The sequence below is a fragment of the Brassica oleracea genome, chromosome C6 (assembly GCF_000695525.1).
Source record: "Brassica oleracea var. oleracea cultivar TO1000 chromosome C6, BOL, whole genome shotgun sequence".
Lineage (NCBI taxonomy): Eukaryota > Viridiplantae > Streptophyta > Magnoliopsida > Brassicales > Brassicaceae > Brassica > Brassica oleracea.
Genome location: NC_027753.1, coordinates 7,186,234 through 7,199,786, shown reverse-complemented (window position 1 = coordinate 7,199,786; position 13,553 = coordinate 7,186,234). Strand labels below are relative to the sequence as shown.

The 13,553-nt window shown below is 32.6% G+C and overlaps 3 protein-coding genes and 1 long non-coding RNA gene across 4 annotated transcripts; 3 read left to right on the top strand and 1 right to left on the bottom strand.

Moving 5' to 3' along the window:
• Positions 1–2,914: 2,914 nt before the first annotated feature.
• On the top strand, positions 2,915–3,736 carry LOC106298772. The gene has a single exon (XM_013734913.1). It carries the CDS (start codon positions 3,118–3,120, stop codon positions 3,322–3,324), a length of 207 nt encoding a protein of 68 aa, XP_013590367.1. The 5' UTR covers positions 2,915–3,117; the 3' UTR covers positions 3,325–3,736.
• A 5,866-nt stretch (positions 3,737–9,602) lies between these two features.
• On the top strand, positions 9,603–10,752 carry LOC106299389 (auxin-responsive protein IAA6). Its single transcript, XM_013735487.1, has 3 exons — positions 9,603–10,069; positions 10,362–10,455; positions 10,596–10,752. The coding sequence occupies exons 1-3, from the start codon at positions 9,649–9,651 to the stop codon at positions 10,690–10,692; spliced, it is 612 nt and encodes a 203-aa protein (XP_013590941.1). The 5' UTR covers positions 9,603–9,648; the 3' UTR covers positions 10,693–10,752.
• A 466-nt stretch (positions 10,753–11,218) lies between these two features.
• On the top strand, positions 11,219–11,768 carry LOC106299386. Its single transcript, XM_013735483.1, has 2 exons — positions 11,219–11,349; positions 11,461–11,768. Exons 1-2 carry the CDS (start codon positions 11,267–11,269, stop codon positions 11,522–11,524), a joined length of 147 nt encoding a protein of 48 aa, XP_013590937.1. The 5' UTR covers positions 11,219–11,266; the 3' UTR covers positions 11,525–11,768.
• A 317-nt stretch (positions 11,769–12,085) lies between these two features.
• On the bottom strand, positions 12,086–13,204 carry LOC106299479. The gene is made up of 2 exons (XR_001261786.1): positions 12,913–13,204; positions 12,086–12,465 (listed from the first exon to the last, which is right to left on the bottom strand). It is a non-coding gene; the product is annotated as an uncharacterized LOC106299479 (long non-coding RNA).
• Between the last annotated feature and the right edge of the window lie 349 nt (positions 13,205–13,553).

Sequence of the window (13,553 nt, the reverse complement as noted above, 5' to 3'; positions counted from 1 at the left end):
GCGACTTTCCACAACCGCATACAACCGTTCGTTGGCTTGTCTTTGGGTTGCTAATGATAACTTTTTGGGCCAGGCTCACTATGATTACTGCTGATATTATCAGCTCACGGCTTAGCTCAGGTAAACACAGTTCAAAAATGGACATGGTTGCATTGATTTTGGCTAAGTCGCAAAGGATTTCCGGTGGATTCATTGGTCCCTTTAAATTGCGCATAATGATATATCTTTTACTTATGAAGTGTTTTCCGTTGGATTCGTCGGGAACATCTTGGTTGCTTGTTCTACCCTCCTCTCATAAGGAGTGGATCTCATACCTTCTTTCAATGAAAGGATACACTTTCTCAGTTCTATTGCTGAGTTCCGGCTTTAGTTTCTCTACCGGTTTGTCTTCTTGTGTAGCGGTCTCTACAGGACCTGAAGAGGCAACCGAGATTACTTTTGGGTTTCTCGTAGGTGAGAGCTGGCTTTCAACGTCACATTATGTGACTATCTTTCAGCTGGACGTGAAGGTTTTATACGCACATTCAAGATTCGTCTCGAATTCGCTGTCAAGTTTTTATGAAGGGTTATCTCATTTATCTTTCAATCAAAGAAGATGTTTAACTTCCTCTAGTTATTGTACTCGTGCAAGTTAATGATTAATGAAAACAAGTTGTGTTCAAAAAAAAAAAAAAACAATAAAACATGAGTGCCGTATGAAAAAGTGTTGTACCACTTTTCAACATGTTTGTTTCAAAAAAAAATTTCAACATGTACATTAAATGGTTTTCTACGATCAACAATATGAAGTTTTGGCATGCCTGGCTGGAGCTGTTTATCACCGAAATTTATTTAAGTATATGCAAAATTAAATGCAATTTTCGTTGGTGAAATGAGAAGAAAACAAATATATAGTTCATATAAAAAACATAAATAATTGAAGTTTGAGGAGGTGAGGTTTTGTCATGCATGACCCATCCTCTCATCTTTCTGAGAATGGACAATGACAAACTCAACGTCCAACTGTTTTATTCACGTGTCAGCTACTCACACCTTCTTCATGATACAAATCCTTTGCCACTAAGGAAAATAATAATTGCATAAATATGAAGAGAGTTCGTACTTAGGTACCCTTTGTAATTTTCAAAGTTGTACAACTTTACTATATATTATTTTTTTTCTTTTTCAGAACTATAAATAAAATAGTTTTATGCTACAATGTTAGTATAAGTTTATTCACACAAAAGTACTTTCTAATTAACGTAGATGAAAATATACTAAAACACATTAATGTAGTTGAGAAGTTTAGACACATAAGTTAGATAACAGTTTTATACCTTCATCTCTTTTCATAGTCTAATAAAATTTTAAAAATAAAATTTTAAAAATAACGTAGGATTAGTTTATTTACAAATAGATGTTATTCCTTTTTTTTGCATATAAACAATTTGTAATATTAGGGCCGGCCTGTCCTATGGCGGGATGAAAATTTAAAAACAATTTAAACTGTTAGAATGAATGTTTAATATAAATTTGTATCATATAAAAATATACATATTAGTTAAATATTGTACATGTTAATGTATTTGAATACTAAATAGACAATGAAGCTACCAATATTTGTTTTGATTAGGGATATTTGCTTGTTTTGATTACTGTTGAATGAACTATGTAAATTAATTGGTTGGTAAGCTGTTAGTACAAAACTATATGTCATGTCTTGAGACTTTTACTCTTATGACATCTTTCTTTTGAGGTTGAGACGTTCATCGGGTTTAGTTGTACGTGGTTGTTGTTTTGATTAAGTTATTTAAAGTAGTTTTTTTTTCATGGTTATATACATGCAGATTTCCTTTTTTTTTATTTGGCCAAATATTAGAAATTATAAATATACCCTACCACTAAAAATATTTCTATGTATATATAATTTAAAAAAAATATTATTCAATGTTTATTTCACCTTGATTAAGACGATAAGTTGAATATATCTTAAACTACAAATCATAAATATTCTCAGTCTTGTACATTTTGTTCTTCAAGTTATTATTACTTTTATTTTCTTTTATACATTTCTCTTAATATTTATGTATGCATCCATAATATTTTTTTAAAAATGATTTTTCATTAACTAATGTATTTATTGTAGTTTTAAATATATTATAGTTTTTGTGCACTTGATTTAATTTTTTTGGTGTTGGTGGCATTTGAAGTGGTTGAGAACTTTAATGGATATTTACTTTGTAAAGGCTTTTAAATCATATAAATATAATATTCAACACACTACTGTTGACTGTTTATATACTTAAAACTCTGACGTAGGTAGTTGCAAATTTGCTGAACTCATAGATTCGTTGCTACTTTATAAATTATCACAAGATAAGATACATAGTGTAAAGATTGCTTTGATGATAATATAACGTCCATATCGAAATGTGTGTGCTTTTTTTATGTACTATATATTAAAAAATAATTAACACATTCAATAATATTAAAGAGTAAAAAGTCATGTCAATTGTTCATAGTATAAGCCCAAAGTTAAACTCAAACCCAACCAAAAAAATAAAACTTAGTACCGAGAAACTCAAGTGATGCGCTGTTTTTCACAGAAGACGGATACGTGTCGGTCTGTCAGAGAGTGAATTTTTACTTGGATAGTTTATGAGAGAGTTAAACATATTTTTATATATATAGATTTTTATTTGATCTAAATTTCTTTTAGTTTTTTAGTGAAGGACATGTTCTTTATTGAGGGCTGTACGTGTGTGTATCTGGTCCAATCTCTCAAAATTTTACTTTCTGAACTCCCCACACGAGTATTCGATTTAACTTTCAATAATTAATTACTCGTCCTCTATTTCATTATTAATTTTTTTGGTGCAAGCTCTTAGCTCTATTTTGTATATTTCATTATTTATAAGCTCAAAAGTTCCACAACACCATTACACCATCCACCACAACTCCAAAAAGAAAAAAAAAAAGAAAAAAAGTTCCACAACACCATAAAACCCCAAAACCACCACTTCTACCATCAAAGAAAGAAAACACAGAGAAACGTTCCTCTCTGAAACCAATCGTGGCTGTATATAAAAGAGTTCTCATTTCCGATTCTTGATAGATCTAAACCTTAATCAAGAAGATATGGTATGTTTCTGTTTCTTGGTGGATCAGAAGAGGAAAGTGAAGCGGAGCAAACCGGCGGCAGGAACTTGCTCACGGTGCGGCCATGGCGCTAGCATCGCCGACATGAAGACGTCGACAAGATTTTGTTTCCTTCCAATTTACTGGAAATCTTGGAGAGCCGTCGTTTGCAGTTTCTGTGGCTCTGTTCTTAAGTCCTACCGTTAAAAGATTTTCCAGTTTATTAACCACTAGATTTTCATTACTATGTTTAACATAAATATAAAATAACATATAAATATATATGTATGTGTGTGGGTAGTATAGAGATCATAGGTTTTCTTTTGAATAAAATTCTACGAGTCTACGTGCAAGAGGATTTTTTTGACATGTTAAAACCTCTTGTAATTATTTAACGGAACTATATGGGTAGGGTCATCGTATATATATAATTAATGAGGGTGAAAGTGATTAGTGTTCTCAATATGATTTTAATAGTGTAAGATGTTATCTAATTTGTATAATTGTTTTCCCGATTAATATTACACAAGAGCTTTTTTGTTGTTAGTTGTTAGTAGCTTGAGTTATTTGTATCCATATATGAAAGTTGAAATGAAATGAGAATATTGGTGTTGGCTAATCTTCTATGTTTATAAACGATGATCAGTTTTAATGACTATAATTGAACCCCAGTACATATTACAATCCATTAATACTGCTGAGTATTCTATATGCTCTATTGTTTTTAGCATTTTTAGCCTAAAAGTGCAAATACCTCAGGCTCCAATATATAAGTTCTTCATGAAAATAGATTATACACGAAAGCCGAAACCAATTTTCTCATATTATATGTACAAACTGTTAAATTTCTCATGTATTAGATGAGATGGGATCTACTACAGAGATCCAGTACTCATTATCCATATAGATTATAGGATCATCCGATTAATAAAATCACTTTAGTTACAACTACCTTTGAATTCAAAGCTCACAATCCATCAAAGAAGAGACAAACATATTCCTTTTAGAACTATATAATTCCTCCGACTATTTCAAATTTAAAATTGTTTTCATTTTCAGTAGCTAGTGGTAATATTTGATCCTTAAGAGTTAGCATGTAGTAAGAAAGAATTCTAACACTCATTACCATGAGAATTGGCTTTGTTCGATCTTTCCCTTTTCCCGGATTAGTCAGGTTCTCCTCCCTTTCACGCTATATATATACAAGTTTTTCTGAAACCCTTTTTTGCTTTCTTTAAGATCTTTTGTTACAACTTGTGAAATGAAATTCTTACAACTTGTGAAATGTTCATGTCATTTCCTCACTTTCACGCTATATACAAGCTTTTGTTAAAAACTAATTACTTACTTTAATAGCTTTTATATATTTTCTTGCAACTTATGATGATACTTTCATGTCACTTTCTTTATAAATTCGAACATGTAGATGGAATCTGACAATTTGGATGCTTAGATCCGATATAATCTGATGAGAACATCATCATGGTTGATGTGTAGTTTAACGGCGTAATAAATAGCGTACCAATTTTTCAACCAGCAATACATTATCACATATAGACACGTTTCCTGTCGGAAACCTTCTCCAAGAGATGAGCAACGTAAAATAACTACGACATGCATTTATTAATCTTCGTTGAAGTTTATTGGTTGAACAATGTTAGGCACACGTTAAGACAAAACAAAAATAACTGATATTTTACAATGTTTTTAAGGTGACAAAGACTATATATATAATGTATCTTTATAGAAGCAAGGACCTAAAGCCATTAATTCGTCAATTTAAAAATATGTGAAATGGTCAATGATCAAAAACATTGTTCAAAACATTAGGAGTTATAAATCTATCATAAATGGTACCGGTAAAAGCCAAATGAATTGAGGAAACACTCATCGTTATTTCTTCACATGCTTCTATCTCTAATGGCCGATAAGCTTTTGTATTTGGTAACTTTGGGCATATTTTTGCTGTTTACGGTGTCACGTGTTTGGTGGGAAACCGCGAACGGACTACAAGGTTAGTATTCACTTTTGTATAGATTTATTTTGTTATGTGCGTAGATAATATAATTTTGATACATGTTTGGTTATGTGTATTGCAGCAGTTTACAGGAGAAAAGAATGGTCTGACAAGCTTTTCGAATCTGGATTTGCATATCTTCGCGTCGGATTTCATGAAGATCAAAAGTATTTTAGGTCCTGTTTTCTCCAATAGATGATAATTAGTACACATACTGTACTTCTCAGTGTCGCGTTTGACTACATTGCCGAACAAATATATATATTTTTTTGAGAAAGGGCATAACAAATTTGTATTTTTAAGTAATGTTCGTATATTTTATTTCGGTTGTCTTGGGCTTCTTCCACGCAAGAGCATCCGCAGCAGCAATCTTAAACAAAGAATTTTTAGAGAAAAAATAATTAAATAATCAGTGAATTCTACCAAAAACTAAAAATTCAATCCTTAAAATCTCTAAATAAAGACTCTTTCTTAGTGAATCCTTGCACTATTTATGAGTTCAGACGACATGTAACAGCCCGTGATTGGTTGATATTTTTTATTTTATCTGAAAAAAAATAATAATTAAAAAATCGAAAAACAATTTTTTTTAGAACTCCAATGAGATATTACTTTGGAGATGCTCTAAAGACGTTCGTGTGTGGTGGATCCGGGTGGGGCACAAAAGTCCAATAGCTTGAGTCAAGCATATAATACAAAAGAAGCTTATACCAGATATATATATTAGAAATTTAAAATAATTATTTGATGTGTTTTATAATTAAGAAAGCTTATTCAAACAGATTCAAATTAGTATTTGAATTAAGATACTGTAAATTCTATTCTCTCTGGCCCATTTATAAGATGCTAGGAAGTTATTTTTTGTTTCATTTTATAATATGCTTTACAAGTTTCTATGAAAAAGTAAAATGTATTTTCATAATAATTTGTATTCTGTATTACTTTTTTTATTGGTTATATTTTTTTACATTAAATATTAACGGATTTTTTTTTTTCAATGTACTAAGCAAAGATAAATATTAGTATGCGCTAAAAAACTATGCACATTAGCCAAAAAATAATACAATGGAATAGATGGGGTTTTTTTTGTTTTAAACCTTTTGAAGTTTTTATAACTTTTAATATTGACCGATATTTCACTTTATATATAAGTTTTTAGTAAATCATCATTATGCTTCAAATCCTCTAACATTAGATTTGATAAATATTAGAAATTAGCTGATGCAATGATATATTTAAATTATTTTTAGATATTGTAATTATCTATATTAAATAGTTAAGACTATTTCTCAATAATGATATATGACTTTTGATCTTATAATATATATGCTTCAAATTTTATTTTTCAATTGTTACTGTTTAAGACAAAAAGAGTTTAGAAAAAAATTTGATTTCTCAAAATTTTGTCTTTTATGTTTGTTTGATCTGATAAACAAAAATTATAATTATATCCATAAAAATTATACTTATAATTGATCGATAAACCCATTGTTTGATAATTATTCATCGCTAATAATAATAATAATAATAATAATAATAATAATAATAATAATAATAATAATAATACAAGGGACGAACAGCCTTAGTCCGAACCTGGCTGCAGTGGAGTGTGGCTTGAGCGCCGACACATAGCCTATCAGATATTTAGGCATGCCATTAACATCAAAAATGTGGAGGAAAACGGATTATGAGCCCTTGATCAACAAAATCCACAAAATATTTCTGTCATGGACTATCTTTTGCACTATCTTTTGCATGTCGCATACAGCTTATTGAATCAATCATAACGAGTACTATAAATTTTTGTAGCTCGCTTTAATTTATCTTGCCTAAGGGATGTATTTATAAAATAGAGAGAATGTGTAGTTCCTTTTTATGGTCTGGATCTCCAACTATCACTAGTAAGGCAAGTTTTTCTTGGGAAGATGTTTTTTATCCTAAAGAAAAGGGTGATTTGGGGCTTCGTCGACTCAGAGATACCTCACATGTATTTTCTTTGAAACTCATCTAGCGTTTATTTTCTCAGTCAGGCTCGTTCTGGATGGCATGGACAAGAAAGTATCCACTCAAGAATGACACATATTGGGATTCAAAGGACAGTGGTTTTGGTTCATGGACTTGGCGCAAATTGTCGAAGCTGCAAACTTTTTGGTCTATGAATTTATACGGTTTGAAATTCAAAATGGCAAATCAGTATCTTTTTGGTTTGATGACTGGCTTGTTATGTGGAAGCTATTGGACATTAGAGGTGATTTGGGAACTCGTTATCTTGGTGTTTTGCGTTCAGCTACTCTTACAGATCCTGCTGGTGATGAGTCCTCTTGGAAGATTCGAGCTAGAGGACATCATCGATATCCTGGATTATATGCCAAGATTGCTACCGTAACCCTTCCTGACATGCATGCTAGTGCAGACAGGGTAGTGTGGAAGAATGATAAGGAGGTCTACACAGATAGTTTCTCTACAACAATGACTTGGAACTCTCTGAAAAGCAAGAAAGACAACGTAATCCGGCGACACCTGGTGTGGTTTAGTCAGGTGATTCCTTGCCAACCTTTTATTCTCTGGCTGGCTTTCCAAAACTGTCTATCTGCAGGAGACAGAATGAGGACATGGTGTATCGACCAAGGATGCATGCTATGCGGTGAAAGAGATGAGACAAGGGACCGTTTATTCTATGCATGCCCTTATTTCATTTACTGTCTGGAGGAATATTGCAGGGAAGTTGCTAGGTGGATGCTATTACCCATGACTGGGATGAAACAGTAGCCACAATGTTACATCCTTCACATAGTAGGATCGATACAGTGCTGAAGAGAATGACATTCCAGACAGTTACTTTAGGCGTCATGGGGGAAACTGGACATCGACAGAGGCAATCACGCGTACCATTGATAAGCTGATACGCAATCGTATCTCCTCTCTTCGTTATGCAAGGGATCATCGATTGGAAGTAACGATGCGAAGATGGTTTGTACTAAGTGTAGAATAATACTCTGGTCACTCTCTTTTTAATAGATTCGCATACATAGACCTTACTCTGTAAATGTTTCATCTTTTGATAAATAAATTTGATATTCAATCAAAATAATAATAATAATAATAATCAGTGTGATTCTTAATCCTCTTATTATGATGTCTGCCTGTTATTATATATTTTGACAAAGTTCATTATCATAATATATATCATCACATATCTGTAAACAATGAAAATTTTAATCTCCTCTATGATTATCAACCAAAAATTATACGGATTCTGGTTGTATATAAGTATAAACGAAAATAAATTTCAACTTGAGAGTCTTTAATTAGTTTCACAAGAATTATTATATAAGGCAAACTAATAATATATTTCAACTTTGAGTGTCAGAGTTCATGCGGTTCCATCATTTGGTTACGCGATGTAGGAACATAGTTGTACTCTTATTTTCATTTGGTAGTGCGCTTCTTCTCAACTACATCACGTGGAAATTAGACAAAAGGATTTTGGGCAGATACGTATTATTAGTGTATCCAGCATCCAGTACAATATAGTAAATGAATTAATGAGATATAAATGCATGGAAACTTGGGAAAGTAGTATAACACTAGGGCTACCAATGTTGTTTGATATGAAGTGGAAATAACGCGTTTGCCTAATGGTTATGAACTTATGATTAAATATTATCTCACATGGACCAACTTGCTGTTCTTCATCATGAAGAGCCAAGTCAATCCAACTCATATTTTTCTTTTCAGATACTTAAACTGCGCATATCAAATGACAAAAGCTATATTAGAGTTCGGATGTGATCGCCAAACTATGTTTTAGAGGAAACTAATTGAGCAAAGAACCCGACATGCGCACGTCACGTCTATTCATGTTACATATTTCGTTTATATGGTCACCTAGGACATTTAAAACTGATTTAAAACTACACTTTACAGTCATTAGAACACAAAACGCATAGGTAATGCTATAGAGCAAGGATTAATATGACAATTTTAATAATTACCAAAAAAGAAGAAGAATAGGAACAATAATAGGCTGAAAACAACATACACATCATAATTTACGAAGTAAAGTTGTAAATAAGCAACGAGTACAAGAATCTTAGATATTCAAACTGAGGACACATGGGATGTTTGGGAAGGATTTCTTCAATTGGATATCAGGAGGGTTACCGAAAAATCTTTTCAAAACCTAACAAATATTAACAGCCTTTAAGATCTCAGTTCCCTTACTTTAACTCTTTTATAAACAAGGACCCAACTTATGTCTCTCATGTGACCAACACCACATTCTCATTTGACCTGTCATTGGTCTAACCTTGTCTTCCTCCACAAAGCTAAATAGAAAGAATTAAACACTAATAATTTTGAAATTATATCCCACGTGTCAACATATTGTTGGGCTTTGTTGAACCAACTAAACAACACATAAAAACACAAAGGCATTACATAACCATCATTTGCACCAAGAGAATAATCAAAATTCCATATAACCAGAGGCGAAAAAAGAAATAAAAATACAAATGGCAAAGGAGGGTTTAGGACTTGAGATTACAGAGCTAAGATTGGGGCTTCCAGTAGATAACAACGGTGAAAGATTAGTTAGCGGATCGAAGAAGACAAAGAGGGTGTTCTCGGAGATGATGATATCATCATCACTAGATACTGACGGTGCAAACAGCGTCGTTTCGTCTGTGGACATTGTCACCCGTGAGGTAGAGGATGACTCTGTACCGAAGGATAAGAGTCAGGCGGTAGGGTGGCCACCTGTGTGTTCTTATAGGACAAAGAAAAACAACAATAAAGAATTATCGAAAGCGATAGGGTACGTGAAAGTGAGCATGTACGGTGTGCCATACTTGAGGAAGATTGACCTTGGTTCCAGCAAGGGCTATACTCATCTAGCCACCGTTCTTGAGAAACTCTTCGGCTGTCTTGGTCTAGGTTAGTCCTGTTCATTTCCGTAGTTATATTGTCATGATGGAGAAAATAATCCTTCGTATTGAGTCGGATATGAGATTTAGGAAAACACAAACATTTTTAAGTTGATCATAAAATAAAAATTCGACAATTTGGAAGTTATGCGACCTATATAGGATAGTTCTCTCTGAAGTTTGAGGTCCAAAATAAATGTTCCATTCGGTTGTACCCAGAACCGGATCCTATTGTCCTGCTCATTTCCATCACGATTATCAAAAAATTATGACTTGGAGCCTTTTGCATATAAATTTTGCAGGAGTAGCATTGAAGGAGGGGGAGAAATTTGAATACGTTATTATATACGAGGATAAGGATAGAGATTGGATGCTCGTCGGAGATGTTCCTTGGCAGTACGTTTATATAACCCTACATTAATTATATGATCATATTTTGCTTGCATTAATATCGATTATTAACTTTATTGAAATAAAAAAAGCCACATGCAAATTTTTCTTTTTAAAAGATTGAATTTTTATTTTAATGTTGGCAGGATGTTCAAAGAGTCATGCATGAGGCTGAGGATCGTGAAGAGATCAGATGCAACCGGTTTTGGTCTGCAGCAAAATTTATCATTGCAACTTGAGTAAAAATTTTATGCAATTTACAAAAGAAAAACTTGAGTAAAATTGTCCATTACAGTAGATTTTCAAGAATTTAATTTTTTTTTTGATGATCATGGTGGATAAGAGAAATGTTTGCTTCAAGAATAAATAAATTTATTGATGATCATAGTGTATCACATTGTATGTTTTATATTTACCTTTAACGGTTTTTTTAGTCTCACGTAGACTAATAGATCAATACAATATAAGTTTTTTTTTTTGTAATAATCAAGTTGTATTATTGCCGTATCCTATACATGGAATATGTTATAGTTTTCTTTTCTGCCGATCCAGAAAATCAGATTTTCTTCTTTTGTAAATGAAGTAATTAAATTGTAGAAACCTATGAACCTTCTCAAATCATTTAAATAAAAAAAGTTTTCACATGCACGTAAAGTTGGATGAAGGTTCTAACTACTTTGTCGGTCCAAATAAATGATGCATATCTTTATTAAATGATCATATCAAAGTAGGTAACAGATTTGAAGTTTATATATACTTCATGCAAAACAATGAATCCAACCCCTTAGCTTATCGTCAAGACACCGAAAAGAGAAAAATGAAGGCACCTTCACAACAGGACATGGTTTACTTCGACCACATCAAGAAACGGCAAGATAATAAAGGCTGTTTATACGCAACGTACGTACTAGTATAGACTCTTCTCTATCTTTTGTTTGTCTTGTAAATTCTTCTCATGATTTTTCATTTTTGTAGTTTTTGATGAAATCAATTGGATATATGTTGTTGCAGGCTTTACGGATTGTTCTGTTGCTGTTGCTGCTACGAGACATGTGATTGTTGTTGCTGCGTCTGATTCTTATGATCATCTTATAATAGTATTATCTTTATGTGTCCCTGTTGTTTTATCCAAATCTTTTCTATGTAATAAAGCGCCACAAATGCGAGAAGTTGTTTTTGGGTTAATTCGGGTTAAGTTTTGGGAATGGATAATTTCAGTTTGGTTTGGTTAGGTTCGGTTCTAATTTAATCCGAGGGTGGTTTGGTTCTATATTAAAATATGTAATAAAAATTAAATAAAGAGATTTTTAATTATATTATATAGATTTGTATACTTTATTGTTTTGTGCATCAGTGCATGAAGTTAGATCATCATTAACCCACAAACCCCATTAGAATCTCTTAATTGATATTTTAGTAATTAAATGTAATTAAGAACTCTAGTTAAGAAAAACCTTAATTTTTCACTCCAATGCTAGTTTCCTATCTAGAGGTTCTTAAAAAAAAAAAAAATCATCATCATCAGTTTGATTTGTCTTTCCTCAAGAAGATCATCATCATCAGTTTGAAAGTAGTAAGAAGAAAAAAAAAGAAGACAAGAGAAGTAAAGCAGATAAGTAAAGCTCAAGACTTTATAGAGAATCAAAGACTAATGAACCATCAAACAATTCTACACGATCTTCCAACTTAAAAAGCGTAGCCATGTTTCCTAAATCATACACAGAGAAAACAACAACAACAACAAAAGATACTACACTAAACGCTTCCCCTTCCTCAGGATCATCATGCCCATTACATAAGCAGAAAACAGAAACTAAAGATAAACCATCCTCCACACTGGAATCCCAAACTACATGTCTTTTTCTGAAATTCGATATATAGGTAATCGAAAGAGAGAGACAAACCTAAAGGCAAGTTGATCAACAGCAGTTTTGCCAAGGCAAGTGGCACCACCTTCAACGAGAGTAGAAACCACCGGACATGTTGAAGAAGCAGCTTCATGGGTCCTGACCAAGTCTGGATGAAGAAAGAGAAAGCTCAGCATTTTGAACCTTTTGCAAAGTTAAAAAGTTCATACACGAGAATGAGATATGTGCATATCTCATTAGATATATATATATTTACTAGTCAATCAACATATCCATAGTTCTTTCTTTCTCTATATATAAAAGTATATGAATCTCTTCTTGCTGACGTATGTTTATATACCTTTAACAAATACATGAAACAATGGAATTTTCGTTTACTCTGTTGCAATTATATCATATAAAGATATAGACTTTGAATGAGACAGAATGAATGAAACCACATCTGAATATGACAATACTTTCTTCCAAAACTATGTATAAGAATTTATTTTATTTTCAGTGTACACACAAATTCCCACAGTACAAGATTCGTCATTTCCTATCATTCATCTTTCTCAAGAAAGAGGAAACCAGACGAAGAAGAAAAAACACTTACTGGATCAACTATGAATGATGTGTGGTGGACGTTGTCGTCTCACTTGATGCTGAGGCCGCACTCGTACCACTCATACCACTCATAACGCTCCCTCTCAGCTGGCGGATCTTGGCATCAACATGAGCCGTGGATCTCTCTCTTGTCCACATACGTTCGTGGATGAGAAGCCTTGGGAGGAGCAGGCTGCGGCGGAGGGAGGAGCAGGCTGCGGCGGAGAGACCCAAGAACGAGAAACACAAACCCAGATTTCTTTTCCTCTCAATGCGTTTTCTTCTCCTATCAACGCGTGTCCAACAAGAAACGTTTCTTCCTTCCCCTGATTACGATCCGTCTCTTACTTTAATATCTACTAGACCCTGATCCGCACGCCAGCGCAGATATGAATTTTCAGTTTTTAATTATTTATTTTATTAAATGATGTATTTGTAATATTCGTTCATATTATATACATTAAGTAATTTTTTTTTGCATCTTAAACTATCTATTTTTTTACGAATGTGTGATATCACATAAAAAAAATGAGTATAGAGTCAATTAGATAATTTTAAAAACAGAAATTTTTCTTTCGTGTGCGATATCATAAAAAAAATGAACCGCTCAGTTAACAAAAATCATGATTATTTTATGTGTAATTTTTTTTT